This window comes from Salvelinus namaycush, chromosome 6 (genome assembly GCF_016432855.1).
Source record: "Salvelinus namaycush isolate Seneca chromosome 6, SaNama_1.0, whole genome shotgun sequence".
NCBI lineage: Eukaryota > Metazoa > Chordata > Actinopteri > Salmoniformes > Salmonidae > Salvelinus > Salvelinus namaycush.
The window spans coordinates 1169485-1192959 of record NC_052312.1 but is presented as its reverse complement, the minus strand read 5'-3'; the positions used below and the strand labels follow the sequence as shown (position 1 = coordinate 1192959).

Below are 23475 nucleotides of genomic sequence, written 5' to 3'. Positions count from 1 at the left end.
TCTTCTGGTAAACATACTGCATCTTCTGTCCCCTCTCTGCCGCTTGGTCCCGTAGCTCAGTAAACCACTGGAGGAAGAGGGGGTTGGGGCACGGTGCGCTTCCTACCCAGATGGATCTGTGTAACCTACTTCACATAGCCCCACAGAAGAAAGGCACACGGACACCCACACTTCATGTTGACTCGGTTTTTATCTGCTGTAAAAGATTTCAAACAGTGATGACAGGACAGTCACACATTCACTGCTCTCAGAATATCTCTCTCAGGCTCAATCCACAAAGTGACCATATAGTATAAATGCATTGTGTTTAGAAAATAACAGAAAAACATCAAATAATACCTGCAGTAAAAGATGTTAAACAGTGATGACAGGACGGTCACAGCCACACGTTCACTGGTTAGGTAGGACACAATATATATTTTAGATAGGAGCAACAGTAGTGATACATGGCCCTCAATGTGAAGTGATATTAATCCACAAATACAGAGCACAAGTACAACCCTTTTTATATAAACATTTTAAGGTAGTAAGAAAATAAACTTTCACTTAATATTTCAATAAATCACCTGCTAGCAATAGCTAACGTTAGCGTGACATTCTAGTGCAGTGACCGACGGTACTAATTAGCTCGTCAATAACATGGCTAGCTAAGCCAGCCAGAACTTGGGTTAACTTGCCGAAATACGCCTTAAATACATTAACGGCAAGATAAATATATAAATAGTCTCATTCGCTATTGACTTTGGGATATGCGAACCCGTTCTTCAAAGACACTATTGTGTTATACCGTTTTAAACGTGTTTTTTTATAAACAAAGGAAGGAGACAACCCTGCTCTCGGAATACCTCTGACTGAGGAGAGATAGGAGAGAAGCACTCAACCCACTAGTTGTTCTTTCAAACAAAATAATACAAAACTGGTTCGTCCGAAGACCTCTCGTATTGCCAACCTTACTACAACGGCAGCAAATATTCGTATTAATTCACACAACACATAATGAAAGGAAACTTGATTTATTTCACACCTTTTCCTGGTGTGAATGGTTTCACCCAATACTCTCCCGCGAACCGCGGCGTTCTTTGAAATCTACATTGCGTGCGAGGTTGACGGAAACTCTACATTTTCACTTTGTCACACCTGTTCAGGAGCTGGCATCACTGAGATTCGGTCTCTAGTCTAGCCATATAGCTAATGGTACTGCGAAACAGAGAAAGAGAGAGCATGCCAGAGTGTTGTTGTTGATTTGCTCCACCTCCCAGCACACCTTTTCCCGTTTTCTAAACTTTTTGCGCATGTGCAACAACAAAAAAACGTGTGAAGAAAACAGCTGCGGCCGATAAACAAGCATTCAATTCAATACTATATTTTATCAATATGTTTGATTCAAATAGCCTACTCAACTGAACTTGTGTAACAGCTGTTGGATGATGCGCACAGTTTTCCGGATAGTAGTCATATCGCGTTTAAGGTCATATTCAGGATGAGCAGTTTACTGTGTACCTTTGATATCCCACTCATGACTATCCCTGTACCATGAATAAACAGAATATTCCCCATTTAAGTGAATATGGGTTAAATGGAATAGTAACTGAAATATACACTCTGACTGTAGGCCTATAACCTCTCATGTAGCATAATATAAAATTAGCTCGTGCAGAATTATGTATTTATTGCAGTGAAATGATACAACAAATGTTAATTTTGTCTTGGGAACAGGAGTTGAGATTTTTTTGAGAGAAAAAGCGAATCTCTGTGTAATTTGTTATCTTTGACACTGTTATGCAAGCAGACAGGACCAATCTAACCACTGTTTTGGAGTTATTGCGTTTTCTTCCCGGGTCACTAAATGAAACAGACAACTTTACTGGTGTTCTGGGGCAACAAGTTATGACAGAAGAAAATCTGCATGTATCTAACTATAGTTGACCAACACATGTCGGAAATTATAAGACTATGGCCTACTAAATGTCAGAAATTATATGCAGAAAGTTATTATGGAATTATGGTGGACTATACTGTGCAGGTAGCTCAGTTTTTGAAATGATTTGTTTGTCAATCAGATGAAAACATCACAACACCCATGATATGCGAAACAGCCTCCACGAAAAACAACAGTTAACTGGATAAAATGTTTACATGCCACAGTACACCGTATCTAAAATCTGCATATCCCAGGCATTTTATCCGGGTTTCTCATAACCGGGATACAAGCTTTTTCGCGATATTATGTTTATATGCGGTCAACTCAAAAACAGAATACTTAATTATCCCGAATAATAACGGGATATTGGTGTACATGTAAACGTGGTCATTGACACTAAGTACCTAAAACGCCTATTGATTAGAGCTAGTATCTCCTGGTGGTGGTAGTTATAGGAGCCCTGACGCTTACTAAACGTTAACACGCATCGCTTGCCGTACGGGTTTGAAAATATAAGGAACGTATCTTTTCATATAAGCTTGAAATAATTTTCATGAAAACAAAAGGTTCATTTACACTCACACCTTTATATGGTTCCCATAAGGCATGTTACAGGGCTTGTTTATGGAAAACAGACGGAAGACCGTCAACTATATGTGCTGATAGTCGGTGTAAACGGAAGACAGATGCTACAAATTATGTTTGTTGTTACTGTCGGCTGCAACTGTTAAAACCGGTTTAATCAGTGTACAGTAAGTGTTTATCTTGCATTTGTGAAATGTTACATGAATGGAGAATACAATCCGATTGCGCCATCTGTCGACGAGAATGCGAATGTAAAAGTGACAAATATATCTTGTATCAAGTAAAGACAACATGCTACAATGTAGCTTCATGCACAAAATAATTATATCATAAACCCTTGAGCAAGGAACTTAACTCTCCCAAGCGGTGCAGCGGTCTAAGGCACTGCATCTCAGTGCTAGAGGCGTCACTACAGACCCTGGTTCATTTCCAGGCTGTATCACAACCGGCCGTGATTGGGAGACCCATAGGGCGGCGCACAATTGGCCAGGGTTTGTAGTGGGTTTGGCCAGCGTAGGCCGTCATTGTAAATACGAATTTGTTCTTAACTGACCTGCCTAGTTAAATAAAGGTTAAATAAATCAAATAAAAGGATTGCTCCCGTAAGTCGCTCTGGATAAGAGCTTCTGCTAAATGACGAAAATGTAAATAAACTCGAGGTAGGAAGTCTACATGCAAACCAATTGTTAACCTTTTGTATAAATTTTCACAATAACTGAAACACCGTTGGTTTACTTTCTCACTTTCTATTCATTATAATGAAATAGTACGTCAGTAGACATGCGATTTTCAAAATGGGTATTATTGTTTGTTATCTATTAGCCTACAAATGCGTCGCCCAATGACTTCCAGATAAATAGACCGCTATGCAACGGTTTTCCCTTATGCAAAGCAGGCTCCCATGTGCCGTTAACGTTCAGATTCGTCCCTCGGAAACAGAACGCACAAGAAGAAGAGATTCCGTTGGATTCCACCAACAAGACCCAACAACGACCAACAGGAATCTACTGCCTCACAGACGTCTACACCCACCTACTCTCTATATTTCTCTCTTATCACTCACCCTCTCTCTCTCTCCCTCATCCCCTCTCTCTTTCCCCCCTCTGTCTATCACCTCTCCCTCACAAACACACACACACACAGTAGGCCGAAGACTTTACAGGAAACAGATTTAATATTGAGCAACAACCAACCTCACCGTGATTGTCAAAGTAAGAGTCACTGAACATACAGCAGCATCCACAACCTACCACACCCATCAAACACACCAGGAAAACAATCTTGCAAAACGAGATCTTAAAACAAGTCAAGTTGGCAACATGGGAAGAAAGTCTTTGAAATGCCGCGTTCAAGACAACTCGGAAAAACAGCACGTCAGAGTTCAAATTTGCATACGTTTTTTTACGTAGAGCTTCCAATTGGTTGATTATGATACTTTCCACGTGGAACCAAAAATTGGACCACATTTTTCTACAACGAGTTTCTAAGTTGGAAATTTCCGAGTTTCCTATTTCTGATATATATATATATATATATATATATATATATATATATATATATATATATAATAAAATACAATTTGATACAAGTCACATTAGAATGCTCGTAAAAAAACAAATATTCACAGAAAACAAAAAACCCATTAATATAGTAATCATTCATACACCTGTTCATCAATAGAAAAACCTCTTTCTATTATTTCAGTGTATATACTATATTGTACAGTTATAGAAAGTATGATATAATTCTGTACCCATGCATAGATAGCCTTCTGGTTGTCTTTCCTTTATGAGTAGTCAGGCACTTATACAGTACACACACACACACACTGGCCAAGAATCGAGTGCCGAATCACACTCCAAAAAACCACAAAGCCACTTATAGAGAAAAAAATAAATGAAAACACCAGAACAAGTTCAAACACATTGATATGAAAGGATATTAACGTTTCTATACAACAAACACCACTTATAGAAAACATATCAAAACCAACAGCATTATATAGTGGAATGTATTCTAACCCGAGAATCAGTATGTCAATCCTATACATTCTTAGCCTGGTACCAGATCTGTGTATTTGTCTTGCCAATTCTATGGATATAGTCTTGTCAAACACCACAGGAGATGGCTATACAGCACAAACAGATCTGGGACCAGGCTATAGTGGAGTGGAGATGGCTATACAGTACAAACAGATCTGGGACCAGGCTATAGTGGAGTGGAGATGGCTGTACAGCACAAACAGATCTGGGACCAGGCTATAGTGGAGTGGAGATGGCTGTACAGCACAAACAGATCTGGGACCAGGCTAGAATAATCTCACTGTGCTTTTCCAGTATGCAAGTAGTAATCTCTTCTGTAGACGTTGGATCCCTTCCAAGTCCTATTGGATATGAATGTAAACATGACTGGCACTTTGTTTCACAATCTCTGTCTTTCAACAGTCGTTATAGTTGTATAAGACAGGTTTGGGGTCAATTCCATTTCAGTTCAGAATGTAAAACTAATTCCAATTGTTCCTCAAAAGCATTGAAGAGAATTGGAATTTCAGTGTATTCCTGAATTGACTGGAATTGAAAAGGAATTGAGCCCAACCTTGGTATTGCACTAGATACAACATCGTATAGTAGTATAGTGTACAGTAGTTGTGCAAAAGATTTCCTATAGCCCACCATTTGGAACCTTCAGCAGTGTAAACCCAAAACAAACATTGGCTATGTTCCTCAATGAAATGCATAATAGTATTAAAACACACAGTATAAATTCATAGCAAAGTACATATTTAAATATATTAATCCCTTTACTGAATATATAGAGTTGTGTTTCTTTGTACAGATAATGTACAAAGGAGGAGAGTTCCAGGTAAAAACCCAGAATAATCTCAAACTGGGCATAATCTCAATCCTAATCTCACACGTTGTTTCATATGCAAAATGGACGTTCCCTTAACGTTTCAGATTTACCTGACGACAGTTTTGACAAAGACAACGGTTATCCTATTCCTACCCTTCCTCTCTCCTTCCTCCTCTTCTTTCTACTGCACCCCCGACCCTGTAGTATCATCACTATCCTGATCATTCGAAAGCGGCGACCCAGGCATTGACTCCTCCCCCCCTGCCCCTCTCCCCCCTTTCAGCCCCTTCCCCCTCAGGAAGGCGGAGTTGGGGTGGAGGGCGTGGTAGTGTTTGAGCAGTGTATCCTGGGAAGGGGCGGTGTGGCCACACTCCTCACAGACGTAGAGTTTGTTGCGTCTCTCCTTATAGGCGTACTGCAGGGTCACACCGTGGATCTTCTTCATGTGAGACTCTAGAGAGCAGCGCTGGGTGAAGGCCTTGTCACAGAGAGAACACTTGTAGGGACGCACTCCTAGAGAGAGATGGAGAGAGAGAAGGATTAGAGATGGAGAGAGAGAAGGATTAGAGATGGAGAGAGAGAAGGGGTAGAGATGGAGAGAGAGATGGGTTAGAGATGGAGAGAGAGATGGGTTAGAGATGGAGAGAGAGAAGGGTTAGAGATGGAGAGAGAGATGGGTTAGAGATGGAGAGAGAGAAGGGTTAGAGATGGAGAGAGAGATGGGTTAGAGATGGAGAGAGAGATGGAGAGAGAGAGAAGGGTTAGAGATGGAGAGAGAGAGATGGGTTAGAGATGGAGAGAGAGATGGGTTAGAGATGGAGAGAGAGAGATGGGTTAGAGATGGAGAGAGAGATGGGTTAGAGATGGAGAGAGAGATGGTTTAGAGATGGTTTAGAGGTGGAGAGAGAGATGGTTTAGAGATGGAGAGAGAGATGGGTTCGAGATGGTGAGAGAGATGGGTTAGAGATGGAGAGAGAGATGGTTGAGATGGAGAGAGAGATGGTTTAGAGATGGAGAGAGAGAAGGGTTAGAGATGGAGAGAGAAGGGTTAGAGATGGAGGGAGAGATGGGGTAGAGATGGGTTAGAGATGGAGGGAGAGAAGCGGGACGAGAAGAGATGGAGTAGCACTAGGTGGAGAAAGGGGGAGTGGAGTGGAGTGTGGTGTGTGTGTGTGTGTGTGTGTGTGTGTGTGTGTGTGTGTGTGTGTGTGTGTGTGTGTGTGTGTGTGTGTGTGTGTGTGTGTGTGTGTGTGTGTCCTACCTGTGTGTGTTCTGACGTGTCTCTTCAGGTCGAAGGTGTCGTTGAATCCTTTACCACAGTGGTTACACAGGTGTTTCTTAGTATCACTGTGACACTTCAGGTGCCGGTTCAACATCCTCTGGTACTGGAACACCTTCTGGCACATCTGACGGGTTACACAGGAAGAGGAGAGAGAGATGAGAGAGAGATGGGTTAGGGAGGAAGAGGAGAGAGAGATGGGTTACAGAGGAAGAGGAGAGAGAGATGAGTTAGGGAGGAAGAGGAGAGAGAGATGGGTTACAGAGGAAGAGGAGAGAGATGGGTTAGGGAGGAAGACATGGAGAGAGAAAGGGGTTACAGAGGAAGAGGAGAGAGATGGGTTAGGGAGGAAGACATGGAGAGAGAGATGGGTTACAGAGGAATAGAGGGATGGGTTAGAGATGGAGGAAGATGAGAAAGGGGGATGGAGAGATGGTTACAGAGGAATAGAGGGATGGATGATTAGAGATTGAGGGAGGAGAGAGATGGGTTACACAGGAACAGGAGAGAGAGATGGGTTACACAGGAACAGGAGAGAGAGATGGGTTACACAGGAACAGGAGAGAGAGATGGGTTACACAGGAACAGGAGAGAGAGATGGGTTACACAGGAACAGGAGAGAGAGATGGGTTACACAGGAAGAGGAGAGAGAGATGGGTTACACAGGAACAGGAGAGAGAGATGGTTACACAGGAAGAGGAGAGAGAGATGGGTTAGGGAGGAAGAGGAGAGAGAGATGGGTTACACAGGAAGAGGAGAGAGAGATGGGTTACACAGGAACAGGAGAGAGAGATGGGTTACACAGGAAGAGGAGAGAGAGATGGGTTACACAGGAAGAGGAGAGAGAGATGGGTTACACAGGAAGAGGAGAGAGAGATGGTTACACAGGAACAGGAGAGAGAGATGGGTTACACAGGAAGAGGAGAGAGAGATGGGTTACACAGGAACAGGAGAGAGAGATGGTTACACAGGAAGAGGAGAGAGAGATGGGTTAGGGAGGAAGAGGAGAGAGAGATGGGTTAGGGAGGAAGAGGAGAGAGAGATGGGTTACACAGGAAGAGGAGAGAGAGATGGGTTACACAGGAACAGGAGAGAGAGATGGGTTACACAGGAAGAGGAGAGAGAGATGGGTTACACAGGAAGAGGAGAGAGAGATGGGTTACACAGGAAGAGGAGAGAGAGATGGGTTACACAGGAAGAGGAGAGAGAGATGAGTTAGGGAGGAAGAGGAGAGAGAGATGGGTTACACAGGAACAGGAGAGAGAGATGGGTTACACAGGAACAGGAGAGAGAGATGGGTTACACAGGAACAGGAGAGAGAGATGGGTTACACAGGAACAGGAGAGAGAGATGGTTACACAGGAACAGGAGAGAGAGATGGGTTACACAGGAACAGGAGAGAGAGATGGGTTACACAGGAACAGGAGAGAGAGATGGGTTACACAGGAACAGGAGAGAGAGATGGGTTACACAGGAACAGGAGAGAGAGATGGGTTAGGGAGGAAGAGGAGAGAGAGATGGGTTACAGAGGAAGAGGAGAGAGAGATGGGTTACAGAGGAACAGGAGAGAGAGATGGGTTACACAGGAACAGGAGAAAGAGATGGGTTACACAGGAACAGGAGAGAGAGATGGGTTACACAGGAAGAGGAGAGAGAGATGGGTTACACAGGAAGAGGAGAGAGAGATGGGTTAGGGAGGAACAGGAGAGAGAGATGGGTTACACAGGAACAGGAGAGAGAGATGGGTTACACAGGAAGAGGAGAGAGAGATGGGTTACACAGGAACAGGAGAGAGAGATGGGTTACACAGGAACAGGAGAGAGAGATGGGTTAGGGAGGAAGAGGAGATAGAGATGGGTTAGGGAGGAAGAGGAGAGAGAGATGGGTTACAGAGGAACAGGAGAGAGAGATGGGTTACACAGGAACAGGAGAGAGAGATGGGTTACACAGGAACAGGAGAGAGAGATGGGTTACACAGGAACAGGAGAGAGAGATGGGTTACACAGGAACAGGAGAGAGAGATGGGTTAGGGAGGAAGAGGAGAGAGAGATGGGTTACAGAGGAACAGGAGAGAGAGATGGGTTACACAGGAACAGGAGAGAGAGATGGGTTACACAGGAACAGGAGAGAGAGATGGGTTAGGGAGGAAGAGGAGAGAGAGATGGGTTACAGAGGAACAGGAGAGAGAGATGGGTTACACAGGAACAGGAGAGAGAGATGGGTTACACAGGAACAGGAGAGAGAGATGGGTTATACAGGAACAGGAGAGAGAGATGGGTTACACAGGAACAGGAGAGAGAGATGGGTTACACAGGAACAGGAGAGAGAGATGGGTTACACAGGAACAGGAGAGAGAGATGGGTTACACAGGAAGAGGAGAGAGAGATGGGTTACACAGGAAGAGGAGAGAGAGATGGGTTACACAGGAAGAGGAGAGAGAGATGGGTTACACAGGAAGAGGAGAGAGAGATGGGTTACAGAGGAACAGGAGAGAGAGACGGGTTACACAGGAAGAGGAGAGAGAGATGGGTTACACAGGAACAGGAGAGAGAGATGGGTTACAGAGGAACAGGAGAGAGAGACGGGTTACAGAGGAACAGGAGAGAGAGATGGGTTAGGGAGGAAGAGGAGAGAGAGATGGGTTACAGAGGAACAGGAGAGAGAGATGGGTTACACAGGAACAGGAGAGAGAGATGGGTTAGGGAGGAAGAGGAGAGAGAGATGGGTTACAGAGGAACAGGAGAGAGAGATGGGTTACACAGGAACAGGAGAGAGAGATGGGTTACACAGGAACAGGAGAGAGAGATGGGTTAGGGAGGAAGAGGAGAGAGAGATGGGTTACAGAGGAACAGGAGAGAGAGATGGGTTACACAGGAACAGGAGAGAGAGATGGGTTACACAGGAACAGGAGAGAGAGATGGGTTAGGGAGGAAGAGGAGAGAGAGATGGGTTACAGAGGAACAGGAGAGAGAGATGGGTTACACAGGAACAGGAGAGAGAGATGGGTTACAGAGGAAGAGGAGAGAGAGATGGGTTACACAGGAACAGGAGAGAGAGATGGGTTACACAGGAACAGGAGAGAGAGATGGGTTAGGGAGGAAGAAAAGAGAGAGATGGGTTACAGAGGAACAGGAGAGAGAGATGGGTTACACAGGAACAGGAGAGAGAGATGGGTTACAGAGGAAGAGGAGAGAGAGATGGGTTACAGAGGAACAGGAGAGAGAGATGGGTTACACAGGAACAGGAGAGAGAGATGGGTTACACAGGAACAGGAGAGAGAGATGGGTTAGGGAGGAAGAGGAGAGAGAGATGGGTTACAGAGGAACAGGAGAGAGAGATGGGTTACACAGGAACAGGAGAGAGAGATGGGTTACAGAGGAAGAGGAGAGAGAGATGGGTTACACAGGAACAGGAGAGAGAGATGGGTTACACAGGAACAGGAGAGAGAGATGGGTTACACAGGAAGAGGAGAGAGAGATGGGTTACACAGGAAGAGGAGATAGAGATGGGTTACACAGGAAGAGGAGAGAGAGATGGGTTACACAGGAAGAGGAGAGAGAGATGAGTTAGGGAGGAAGAGGAGAGAGAGACGGGTTACAGAGGAACAGGAGAGAGAGACGGGTTACAGAGGAACAGGAGAGAGAGACGGGTTACACAGGAACAGGAGAGAGAGATGGGTTACACAGGAACAGGAGAGAGAGATGGGTTAGGGAGGAAGAGGAGAGAGAGATGGGTTACAGAGGAACAGGAGAGAGAGACGGGTTACACAGGAACAGGAGAGAGAGATGGGTTACACAGGAACAGGAGAGAGAGATGGGTTACAGAGGAACAGGAGAGAGAGATGGGTTACAGAGGAACAGGAGAGAGAGATGGGTTACACAGGAACAGGAGAGAGAGATGGGTTAGGGAGGAACAGGAGAGAGAGATGGGTTACAGAGGAACAGGAGAGAGAGACGGGTTACAGAGGAACAGGAGAGAGAGATGGGTTACACAGGAAGAGGAGAGAGAGATGGGTTACAGAGGAACAGGAGAGAGATGGGTTACACAGGAAGAGGAGAGAGAGATGGGTTAGGGAGGAACAGGAGAGAGAGATGGGTTACACAGGAACAGGAGAGAGAGATGGGTTACACAGGAAGAGGAGAGAGAGATGGGTTAGGGAGGAAGAGGAGAGAGAGATGGGTTACACAGGAACAGGAGAGAGATGGGTTACACAGGAACAGGAGAGAGAGATGGGTTACACAGGAACAGGAGAGAGAGATGGGTTACAGAGGAACAGGAGAGAGAGATGGGTTACACAGGAACAGGAGAGAGAGATGGGTTAGGGAGGAACAGGAGAGAGAGATGGGTTACAGAGGAACAGGAGAGAGAGACGGGTTACAGAGGAACAGGAGAGAGAGATGGGTTACACAGGAAGAGGAGAGAGAGATGGGTTACAGAGGAAGAGGAGAGAGAGATGGGTTACAGAGGAACAGGAGAGAGAGACGGGTTACAGAGGAACAGGAGAGAGAGACGGGTTACACAGGAACAGGAGAGAGAGATGGGTTACACAGGAACAGGAGAGAGAGATGGGTTAGGGAGGAAGAGGAGAGAGAGATGGGTTACAGAGGAACAGGAGAGAGAGACGGGTTACACAGGAACAGGAGAGAGAGATGGGTTACACAGGAACAGGAGAGAGAGATGGGTTACAGAGGAACAGGAGAGAGAGATGGGTTACAGAGGAACAGGAGAGAGAGATGGGTTACACAGGAACAGGAGAGAGAGATGGGTTAGGGAGGAACAGGAGAGAGAGATGGGTTACAGAGGAACAGGAGAGAGAGACGGGTTACAGAGGAACAGGAGAGAGAGATGGGTTACACAGGAAGAGGAGAGAGAGATGGGTTACAGAGGAACAGGAGAGAGATGGGTTACACAGGAAGAGGAGAGAGAGATGGGTTAGGGAGGAACAGGAGAGAGAGATGGGTTACACAGGAACAGGAGAGAGAGATGGGTTACACAGGAAGAGGAGAGAGAGATGGGTTAGGGAGGAAGAGGAGAGAGAGATGGGTTACACAGGAACAGGAGAGAGATGGGTTACACAGGAACAGGAGAGAGAGATGGGTTACACAGGAACAGGAGAGAGAGATGGGTTACAGAGGAACAGGAGAGAGAGATGGGTTACACAGGAACAGGAGAGAGAGATGGGTTAGGGAGGAACAGGAGAGAGAGATGGGTTACAGAGGAACAGGAGAGAGAGACGGGTTACAGAGGAACAGGAGAGAGAGATGGGTTACACAGGAAGAGGAGAGAGAGATGGGTTACAGAGGAAGAGGAGAGAGAGATGGGTTACAGAGGAACAGGAGAGAGAGATGGGTTACACAGGAAGAGGAGAGAGAGATGGGTTAGGGAGGAACAGGAGAGAGAGATGGGTTACACAGGAAGAGGAGAGAGAGATGGGTTACACAGGAACAGGAGAGAGAGATGGGTTACACAGGAACAGGAGAGAGAGATGGGTTACAGAGGAACAGGAGAGAAAGATGGGTTACACAGGAAGAGGAGAGAGAGATGGGTTACAGAGGAACAGGAGAGAGAGATGGGTTACACAGGAACAGGAGAGAGAGATGGGTTACACAGGAACAGGAGAGAGAGATGGGTTACACAGGAAGAGGAGAGAGAGATGGGTTACACAGGAAGAGGAGAGAGAGATGGGTTACACAGGAAGAGGAGAGAGAGATGGGTTACACAGGAACAGGAGAGAGAGATGGGTTACAGAGTAAGAGGAGAGAGAGATGGGTTACACAGGAACAGGAGAGAGAGATGGGTTACAGAGGAACAGGAGAGAGAGATGGGTTACACAGGAACAGGAGAGAGAGATGGGTTACACAGGAACAGGAGAGAGAGATGGGTTACACAGGAACAGGAGAGAGAGATGGGTTACACAGGAACAGGAGAGAGAGATGGGTTACACAGGAACAGGAGAGAGAGATGGGTTACACAGGAACAGGAGAGAGAGATGGGTTACACAGGAACAGGAGAGAGAGATGGGTTACACAGGAACAGGAGAGAGAGATGGGTTACACAGGAACAGGAGAGAGAGATGGGTTACACAGGAAGAGGAGAGAGAGATGGGTTACAGAGGAACAGGAGAGAGAGGGTGAAAGCTCTTCTGGCATAGCTGATAGAAAGATGGAGAGAATGGGTTAGAAGGGAGAGGAGGATCGAGACAGGGATGGAGAGAATGGGTTAGAAGGGGGAGAAGGATTGAGACAGGGATGGAGAGAATGGGTTAGAAGGGGGAGGAGGATTGAGACAGGGATGGAGAGAATGGGTTAGAAGGGAGAGGAGGATTGAGACAGGGATGGAGAGAATGGGTTAGAAGGGGGAGGAGGATTGAGACAGGGATGGAGAGAATGGGTTAGAAGGGAGAGGAGGATCGAGACAGGGATGGAGAGAATGGGTTAGAAGGGGGAGAAGGATTGAGACAGGGGAGGAGAGAATGGGTTAGAAGGGGGAGGAGGATTGAGACAGGGATGGAGAGAATGGGTTAGAAGGGGGAGGAGGATTGAGACAGGGATGGAGAGAATGGGTTAGAAGGGAGAGGAGGATCGAGACAGGGATGGAGAGAATGGGTTAGAAGGGGGAGAAGGATTGAGACAGGGGAGGAGAGAATGGGTTAGAAGGGGGAGGAGGATTGAGACAGGGATGGAGAGAATGGGTTAGAAGGGAGAGAAGGATCGAGACAGGGGAGGAGAGAATGGGTTAGAAGGGGGAGGAGGATTGAGACAGGGATGGAGAGAATGGGTTAGAAGGGAGAGGAAGGGTGAGAGGGTCGTGACATACCTTGCACACGAACGACGCTTGAGCACCTGTCCCTGACTTCGTTACTGTGGAGACCAGGGCAGTAGGGGACGTCGTCAAGGAAACAGGTGTGGTGGTGATTTCGGGGACGGGAGGCTGGGGAGGTATTGGAATCTCACTGGGTAGCTCACCTGTAGTCACCTATAGAAGAGACAGAGATAAAGAGAGAGAGATGGAGAAAATGGGATAAAGAGAGAGAGATGGAGAGAATGGGATAAAGAGAGAGAGATGGAGAGAATGGGATAAAGAGGAATTGAGACGGATGGGGGAGAGAGAGAATAAAAAAGTTGGTAACAGGCGATAATTGGGGGTCTTATATTCTCAGAAAACCAAACACGATTACATAAATAAAAATACATTTAAAAAAAGACCCCCCCCCCATTATTCTCATAATGCCTCAGTCACTCACCTTGATTTTGGAGCGGACATAGGTGCTGCTCTGTGCCCTCCTCTTCACCTCTAATCCTGTGCCCTCTAACTCCCGACCAGGGCTCTGGGGTCGACCCAGCACCGTGCACGAGGGCATCTCCGCTGTAGGGGTCATCACGCTGCGCACTGAGTGTGACTGTGTGTATTTGGTGTATTCGTAGTGCGTTGTCGTGGCGAGACAGGGGGCGGTCTCTGCTGGACTGGCTTCAGTTTCCTCCAATAAGGGCACGGGGAAGACAGACACTGAAACGGACAGAGAGAAAGGATACGATATAAGAATATATATATAAGTTATAACCTAAGAATTGGGTACATTATGGGCACAGTCACGCACACTAGAAGGACAGAGAGAAAAACGTCAAGATAAGAGCGTGGGTGGTATCTAATTGTCTGTTTAAAGTATGACAGAGAAGGCTCATGTCACACACACAGTCTAGTTACCGTTGGACCAGTCTGACCAGCCAGTCCTGAGACACAGGTTGGTACTATACACTCCTTAAACACACACACACACACACACACACACACACACACACACACACACACACACACACACACACACACACACACACACACACACACACACACACACACACACACACACACACACACACACACCTCCGCAGCCATATACAGTATATGTGTCTCACTGCTCTGTGTACACTTGTGTTTGTGTGTTTGTAGCAAAGGTTATCTATCCTATTCAACCGGTTACATACATCCCCATTAGAAACACAGAGACATTGTAACGATTTACTAATGCCCATAGGCCCCAGATTCAAACGCTTTAGATACAAGTGCATCGGTCCTCGGACACCCAAACTGATCCAAATAGCATATGCGTCGAGTCAGAAAATACGACTCAAACTCCCATCCCGAAAATACCTCTCATCTTTTGTGACAACTAATCCAACTACATGTAACTGCGTTGACAGACATTGATCTATAGGTTATTTTACGTGCTCAACAACCCCAGGCAACATCAGTAGTCTAGTCAAACTGAGCACTGAGCTCAGCTTCGGATGCTGACCAATGAGAGGTAGACGGTCCTGTTCCTGATCGTGGCACCTTCCGCATTCAAAATGCTAAAAATGGCACCGCCTTATATTAGGCTTTATTAGTTGAGTGACAACCTATGTCATTTGCGAGGTAATTGTTATCAATGCAATGTTAAAAAATAGTGTTTTACCAAGCGAGCAGAAATAAACTCATTTGTCTATACCTCCTAAAACCTCAACAGACTTTACAATATATTTTATTTTGATTGTTCACCATCAGCAATAGTTTTGGTTGTTTTTTGCTTTTAACAAATCAGTGTTTTTGGATATTTTTTTTTTTAGATATGAAACAATCAACTTTATCCTGCATAACGAGGAGGTGTACTGGTATGACCGAAGCAAGAGGACAAAATCTCTCAGTAAAAAACGTCCAAAACGTTCACAACCATTTGAATTGTGAGATGAGGGTGAAATCCAAAATTGTGCTATCTATTAATTGGCTATGTCATAGCTAATTTGTAAACGATAAATATTTATACATTACTAGCTCAAACTCTTAATCTGCAAAAATTACTAGTCTAGTTAATTAGTGGGTGATGGTGATTTCAGAACCAAAGTGTGGGGACAAACACAGGCTATATTGCCCCCTCCTAATCTGATAGTGGTAGTGGGGTGGTAGATGGCTAATTCTCTCCCTTATGGCCCTAATCTGATAGTGGTAGATGGCTAATTCTCCTTTATGGCTCTAATCTGATAGTGGTAGTGGGGTGGTAGATGGCTAATTCTCCTTTATGGCCCTAATCTGATAGTGGGGTGGTAGATGGCTAATTCTCCTTTATGGCCTTAATCTGATAGTGGTAGTGGGGTGGTAGATGGCTAATTCTCCTTTATGGCCCTAATCTGATAGTGGTAGTGGGGTGGTAGATGGCTAATTCTCCCTTATGGCCCTAATCTGATAGTGGTAGATGGCTAATTCTCTGCCTTATGGCCCTAATCTGATAGTGGTAGATGGCTAATTCTCCTTTTTGGCCCTAATCTGATAGTGGTAGATGGCTAATTCTCCTTTATGGCCCTAATCTGATAGTGGTATATTGGTAGTGGGGTGGTAGATTGCTAATTCTCCCTTATGGCCCTAATCTGATAGTGGTAGATGGCTAATTCTCTGCCTTATGGCCCTAATCTGATAGTGGTAGATGGCTAATTCTCTTTTATGGCCCTAATCTGATAGTGGTAGTGGGGTGGTAGATGGCTAATTCTCTGCCTTATGGCCCTAATCTGATAGTGGTAGATGGCTAATTCTCTTTTATGGCCCTAATCTGATAGTGGTAGTGGGGTGGTAGATGGCTAATTCTCCTTTATGGCCCTAATCTGATAGTGGTAGATGGCTAATTCTCTTTTATGGCCCTAATCTGATAGTGGTAGTGGGGTGGTAGATGGCTAATTCTCCTTTATGGCCCTAATCTGATAGTGGTAGTGGGGTGGTAGATGGCTAATTCTCCTTTATGGCCCTAATCTGATAGTGGTAGATGGCTAATTCTCTTTTATGGCCCTAATCTGATAGTGGTAGTGGGGTGGTAGATGGCTAATTCTCCCTTATGGCCCTAATCTGATAGTGGTAGGGGGGTGGTAGATGGCTAATTCTTCCTTATGTCTGCTCAGGTGCCTACATAGTAAATACACACACACATACATAATTTACACAAGGCGCACATGTCAACTCAGACAGATTCATCAACAGCAGATTTGAATTTAGAATGGAAAATGAATGTGTTTATACAACAAATGTTAGTGCATCAAATCATATCACATCCAACCGAATCGATTTGATTTGTTCTCTAATCAAACCGAATCGGTTCAAACTGGTACGTTCCCCAGCAAGAAAACCAAATAATGTTGCTCAAACAGAAGGGAGAACTAACAAAGTCACTGACAACCACCAAAACGAAACAGGTGGGGTTTTAGGGAGGGGTTCTGAAAGACACTCATGGGGGTGTCCACTGAAAGTTGCCTAGCAACAACAACGGGAACCTAAAGACACCCACCACCCACTAAATTTACCCTACAGAGGAAAACAAGAAAAACACCAAACCAAACTTAAAGACAGGAAGTAAACCAAACTTAAAGACAGGAAGCAAACCAAACTTAAAGACAGAAAGCAAACCAAACTTAAAGACAGAAAGCAAACCAAACTTAAAGACAGAAAGCAAACCAAACTTAAAGACAGGAAGCAAACCAAACTTAAAGACAGGAAGCAAACCAAACTTAAAGACAGGAAGCAAACCAAACTTAAAGACAGGAAGCAAACCAAACTTAAAGACAGGAAGCAAACCAAACTTAAAGACAGGAAGCAAACCAAACTTAAAGACAGGAAGCAAACCAAACTTAAAGACAGGAAGCAAACCAAACTTAAAGACAGGAAGCAAACCAAACTTAAAGACAGGAAGCAAACCAAACTTAAAGACAGGAAGCAAACCAAACTTAAAGACAGGAAGCAAACCAAACTTAAAGACAGGAAGCAAACCAAACTTAAAGACAGGAAGCAAACCAAACTTAAAGACAGGAAGCAAACCAAACTTAAAGACAGAAAGCAAACCAAACTTAAAGACAGGAAGCAAACCAAACTTAAAGACAGGAAGCAAACCAAACTTAAAGACAGGAAGCAAACCAAACTTAAAGACAGGAAGCAAACCAAACTTAAAGACAGGAAGCAAACCAAACTTAAAGACAGGAAGCAAACCAAACTTAAAGACAGGAAGCAAACCAAACTTAAAGACAGGAAGCAAACCAAACTTAAAGACAGGAAGCAAACCAAACTTAAAGACAGGAAGCAAACCAAACTTAAAGACAGGAAGCAAACCAAACTTAAAGACAGGAAGCAAACCAAACTTAAAGACAGGAAGCAAACCAAACTTAAAGACAGGAAGCAAACCAAACTTAAAGACAGAAAGCAAACCAAAAAGTGGAACAAAACAGAAACAGAGAAGATCAGATAAAGGATTGTTTGTCTAGAAATTAAAATAGGGAGAGACAACTAAATGCTTTAACCAGTGGTGGAGAAAGTACCCAATTGTCATACTTGACTAAAAGATACCTTAATAGAAAATGACTCAAGTAAAAGTCACCCGGTAAGATACGACTTGAGTAAAAGTCTAAAAGTATTTGGTTTTAAATATACTTACGTATCAAAAGTAAATGTAACTGCAAAAATATACGTAAAAGTAAAAATAATTTCAAATTGCTTATATTAAGCAAACCATATGACACAATGTTATTTTTTATTTATCTATAGATAGCCAGGGGCACCCTCCAACACTCAGACATAATTTACAAATGAAAGATTTGTGTTTAGTGGGTCCGCCAGATCAGAGGCAGTAGGGATGACCAGGGATGTTCTCTTCATAAGTGTGTGAATTGGGCCATTTTCCTGTCCTTCGAAGCATTCAACGACTACATTTGAGTGTCAGGGGAAATGTATGGGGTAAAAAGTACATTATTTTCTTTAGGAATGTTGTAGTGAATTAAAAGTTGTCAAAAATATAAATAGTAAAGTACAGATACCCCAAAAAAACTACTCAAGTAGTACTTCAAAGTATTTTTACTTAAGTACTTTACACCCCTGGCATTAACCCTCCACATCTCTCAAGACAACTGTAGCACTGGGCCAGCCACTCTTAAATATCACCTGGGCCAGCACAGGTGAAACACCTTTCGACTAACGAGATGGACAAGCTAACACAGACTAACGAGGTGACACCAATCGGTGTGCCCTACGTGCTAAAAGTCCAACCTCAAAACATAAATTTAAAAAATAAATAAACCTGTAACAAACTAAAATGTATCGATAAGTATGGAATGGTCTTGAAAGGTAATGATGCACGTCCTCAGTTACTATTAATGATATTTGATCAGGGACGTTCCCATTTAAAGATCAGGGACGTTCCCATTTAAAGATCAGGGACGTTCCCATTTAAAGATCAGGGACGTTCCCATTTAAAGATCAGGGACGTTCCCATTTGACTACATTACAAACACCTAGAGCCAGTAATTGTTGAAGTGTGTGTGTGTGTGTGTGTGTGTGTGTGTGTGTGTGTGTGTGTGTGTGTGTGTGTGTGTGTGTGTGTGTGTTCTGTAAAATCAGTAGATTTGTATTTTTTACAACTAAAAAATATTTAACTAGGCAAGTCAGTTATTAAGAGGGAAAATCTTATTTTACAATCACGGCCTACCCCAGCCTAACCCTAATGACGCTGGGCCAATTGTGCGCCACCCTATGGGACTCCCAATCACATCCAGATGTGATACAGCCTGGATTCGAACCAGGGACTGTAGAGACGCCTGAGATGCAATGCTTTAGACAGCTGCGCCACTCCGGAGCCCAATGAATAGTAGAGCACACAATGAATCTGTTGATTCTTTAACAGGTCAGGAGACAATCGGATAACTCGCAAATCAGCATGCAAATTTATGAGAGCGAGAGCCATTGTTTTGTGTGGGTCATAACGGTATCCTTCCCGGTCGTCATATAGGAATAGGATTAAGTTGCGTTTAAAGTACCCGTTTCTTAATGGCTCAACTGAAGCCATATTTCACTTTAAATGATAACACACACACACACACACACACTCACCCGATTAGACATGTTGGTGAGTTCATCTGGAGCTGTTTGCTCACCTCTCCCTTCTACACAGCGCCGCGCGTCTCCAGGCGAACAATGACTGTCCATAAAACCAGATATTATACTGACGATTTTCGAAAACTTGGTTCAAACTCGTCTTTGAAAAACGAATTTATGCTATCTAACAGTCTGAAACAAACTGTTTTTTTCTCTCCAAGAAGTACATCGTTCAGGCCTACTGTAGACCCAATGTAATTATATAAACTGAAAAGAGTTTATTAAGAACCTCGCCTGCAGAGAGAGAGAGTCAACAATAGATCGGACCGTAATGCTGTATAGTGTGTTGTGTTTGCTAAGGGTGTATGACCGTGTGTAGGGAGACGAAGGTAGTAGCCTAGCTGTAGTCCGTTACTTCACCCAGCATCTACTAGCCTAAACATTAACCAGAACACGGGGACGCACTCAAGGAATAATTATTCTACCCACATTTGCACAGGCACTGTTATGCACTTGGAAAAAAATATTTCCTGTTCTCTTTATTCATCGAAGCTACAAAGCTAAAATAATACAATAGCTACTAAGCCAAGACGTTTCATAGTTTGTCTACTCTATACTTATATAATTATCTTGCTCAGAATTATGGAGAGAAATGTGTAACCTAACCTATGCTAAACGCGTAATGGTGATAAACACCATGGGCGCATTGTTTGGACAGTGATCCCAGCTGTAGTTGGAGTGACAAGTCGAGGCGGTGGGGCCGGCAACTTCACATAGCTGGGTAATAACTAGGCTACTCGCGTTGTCACCTGGACGACTGCTGGGGTTTTGGCGCTTCACGCAATAACCTAAAGTTAAAATCTTTGGAGGTAAATAGCCTTGGTTTTAAAATAGTTTAATTTAAAACATATTATACTAATCAAATAATGCACATGTGCAAAAACAACTTACTGAGAGGTTTGGTTTGTTTGTTATTCAAACCGTTTTTAATGTTTAAAAAAAAAAATATTAGTTCAGGAAGTGAATTCTAATCTAACGGTCAGTTTCAGTACCATGGACTTTTAAAGGATGTAAAAGGTAATGATTAAAAGTTAACGGTGGTGGGGGAAGGGGGTCTCTCTCACACACACACACACACACACACACACAGGGGGAGGTAGGGGCAGGGAGTGGCGGACTAACCCGTTAGGTTCAGTTATCTGATACCACAGCCCCTAACAATAAAACACCCCAGCGGCACAATGGCGATTGTCCTCAAGATCGCGAAAGACGTTGAATTTGCATGGAGGACATGCAATAGATGTGGCTTGTTTGTCACAAAACAGCATCAAAGGCTGAATCGGAGGTTAAACCTTCCTCAAAAACAGTGGCAAGTATTCGGCTACTGTGCAGACTATGACTAAATAAATATAATTACTTTTTAGACTGCATGGCAAACAGTTACATCTGCCTATCTGTTCTAGCCTACACAGTAGGACTACATCTGTAATCTATTATTGCAAATCAAGATCCACTTGAAGGGGTATAGGCTGCCTATAGGCCAACCAAGGCACAGTCAAGATATGACAGGCCGTATGTATGGGTGAGGTAGATTGGGGCAGTGTTGCAACCGTTTTCACACCCTCGCCAACAAGGAAACGACTCGGGTCTGAAGGTCGGACAGAAGGAGGTGTAACGGTGCCGTGGTTATCTTTGTGGCTCAAAATGGGAACAATGACACGCTATAGTTGGGCCTTGCCCACTGCAAGGCAATGTGTCAACACTGAAACACATTAGCCTACCGTAGACAGAAAAAGTTAAATACAATCACAAAGAAAGTTGTTAAAAGTTATCTTAGCCTATGATTTATCCTGGAATATGGCCTACAATGACATTGTAAAAATAAAAATAAAAAGTTGCCAAAACTTCCCAACCCGATAGCCTACTGTTACAGAATGCAGTCTACTCTTTTGGATACATAATTGTAACAGTTTAAGATTGTGAGTTTTTTTTTAAACCGTTTCAATGTATCATTAATTATAGCCTAACAATTATTGAATAATGTCACGGAACGCTGATTTCCCGTTATTTTATTCTGTGCTGCTGCCCGTGCTCCACCGAAACAAAATGGTTCATTAACGGAACACCATCCTCGAGCTCTCTCACCTGGTATATATACGTCCCCGCGCTCGTCGTCTGGCAGCTCGCTCCAGTTCCGCTTATAGGGCGAGTATCTCGCCTTCTTTACCAGGAAGGCTCGCGGCATGGTCGTTTTTTTACGGTTAAACTGTCCTCTTCGGTCAAGTTTCTGTAGAATCAATACGCTCCAGGTAAACTGGTGAAAAAAGTACTTCAAAAATATACCTTCCCCTCGTGAAAGAAACAAAACGGGAAGGATCGTTCCCCTCTCTTTCTTCCCGCAGTCCTCCCTCCTTTCTGTTCTCCACCTCTACAACAAACTTTGTACCTCCGCAGTTTCAGTCTTCTATCCCGTTTTTCTTCTCTGTGCGTGTCCGTTCTTTTTCACCCCAAGCCCACACACTCCACAAAAACAGCAATGACGTCGCTACAGGTGAGTTAGCTTGTTCAGGTGTCCCCGTACTTGAAGGTTACGTTCTATCCTCGACTTAAAGTAACGGGAGTTTGTCAGGTAGAACGCTGATATTCCGATTCAGCGCCACGCAATACGGTGAATTCAGAGGTTGGTCCATGCACGACACAGGTAGGCTAGTCCTTTCCTTTATTCAGGAAGCACAGGTACCAGCGCGCATGCGCCACAGACATAACGGTGACAAACCAAACCTGGGTTAGGCTACTACCTGTTCGACCGGTTTCTTTTTTTTTTCACTCACTCCCTCTTTCTCCATTCAGCTTCGCGGTGGGAAGGAGAAGAAGGGGTAGAAAATATATTGGAAAATGGAGGGGGTAGGTAGGTTAGAGAACGATAGAGAATGACATGAGAGAAATAGTTGGTGGGTTTTTGGGTAGTGATGCACAGGTAACACCTATAGTGAGAGGCAGTAGACTATTAGCTATTGTTTTATTATTGTGTGTGTGTGTGTGTGTGTGTGTGTGTGTGTGTGTGTGTGTGTGTGTGTGTGTGTGTGTGTGTGTGTGTGTGTGTGTGAGTCTCATATATATCTCAAGCACAGAAGGCCACAGCCAACAGAGGCTGCACATTGACATGCTCTTACCAACATAAATAATGGGCATTGGAACTACAACGGAAACTTCCGTATCATTTGATTATTATAATACATGTATCCTACACCTTACCCTCAGGAGGACAAGATTATAAAATCTCTGTAATCTCTGTCGGGTATATAGTAAAGACCATTAATCACCCTCAAATGTGTGTGTTGTCCTGCCCTCTCTCCTACTGTGTGTTTACAGACCCCCACTGTTAACCATTATCCCCTTGTCTCTCTGATTTGTTCCCCTCCCCAGGTCACCCTCTACCCCCCCCCCCGACCACTCAAGCCCCTACAAGACACCTCTAGCCCTTGACCCCCCTGAAACACCTGAAACCAAAACACAGAGAGAGAGAGAGCAAAATAGAACATGAAAGGGGCGATTTAAAGAATGAAAATAGTGTTTGTTTGTAATTTCTTCATTGATAATTAAACGATAGCTATAGTTTCAGTATGGGGGAGGTAGAGTGAGGGAGGAATAGAGAGGGGATAACAGAGGGAGGGATAGAGAAGGAGAGAGAGTGAGAGAAGGAAGAGAAAGAGGGTGTGTGGAGATATAGAATGAAAGGTATGCTGCCTGGGCTGTTGGAGTGGTTTCTGCCTCCCTCACCCCCCCCCCCTCTCTCTTGCTTCTCTCCTCCTTCCTTCTCTCCCTCCATCCGTACCTGTTACTCTCCTCCTGCTCTTTCTCCCTCCATCCGTACCTGTTACTCTCCTCCTGCTCTTTCTCCCTCCATCCGTACCTTCTCTCTCTCTGTCTATCCGTACCTTCTCTCTCTCCGTCCATCCGTACC

General features: G+C 44.4%; 1 protein-coding gene across 1 annotated transcript; it reads right to left on the bottom strand.

Annotated features, from left to right (window-relative positions):
• Window positions 1–5540: 5540 nt before the first annotated feature.
• Window positions 5541–22120, bottom strand: LOC120049445 (putative transcription factor Ovo-like 1). The gene is made up of 5 exons (XM_038995710.1): window positions 21657–22120; window positions 13882–14144; window positions 13455–13613; window positions 6621–6765; window positions 5541–5872 (listed from the first exon to the last, which is right to left on the bottom strand). The coding sequence occupies exons 1-5, from the start codon at window positions 21754–21756 to the stop codon at window positions 5541–5543; spliced, it is 999 nt and encodes a 332-aa protein (XP_038851638.1). The 5' UTR covers window positions 21757–22120.
• Window positions 22121–23475: the final 1355 nt, after the last annotated feature.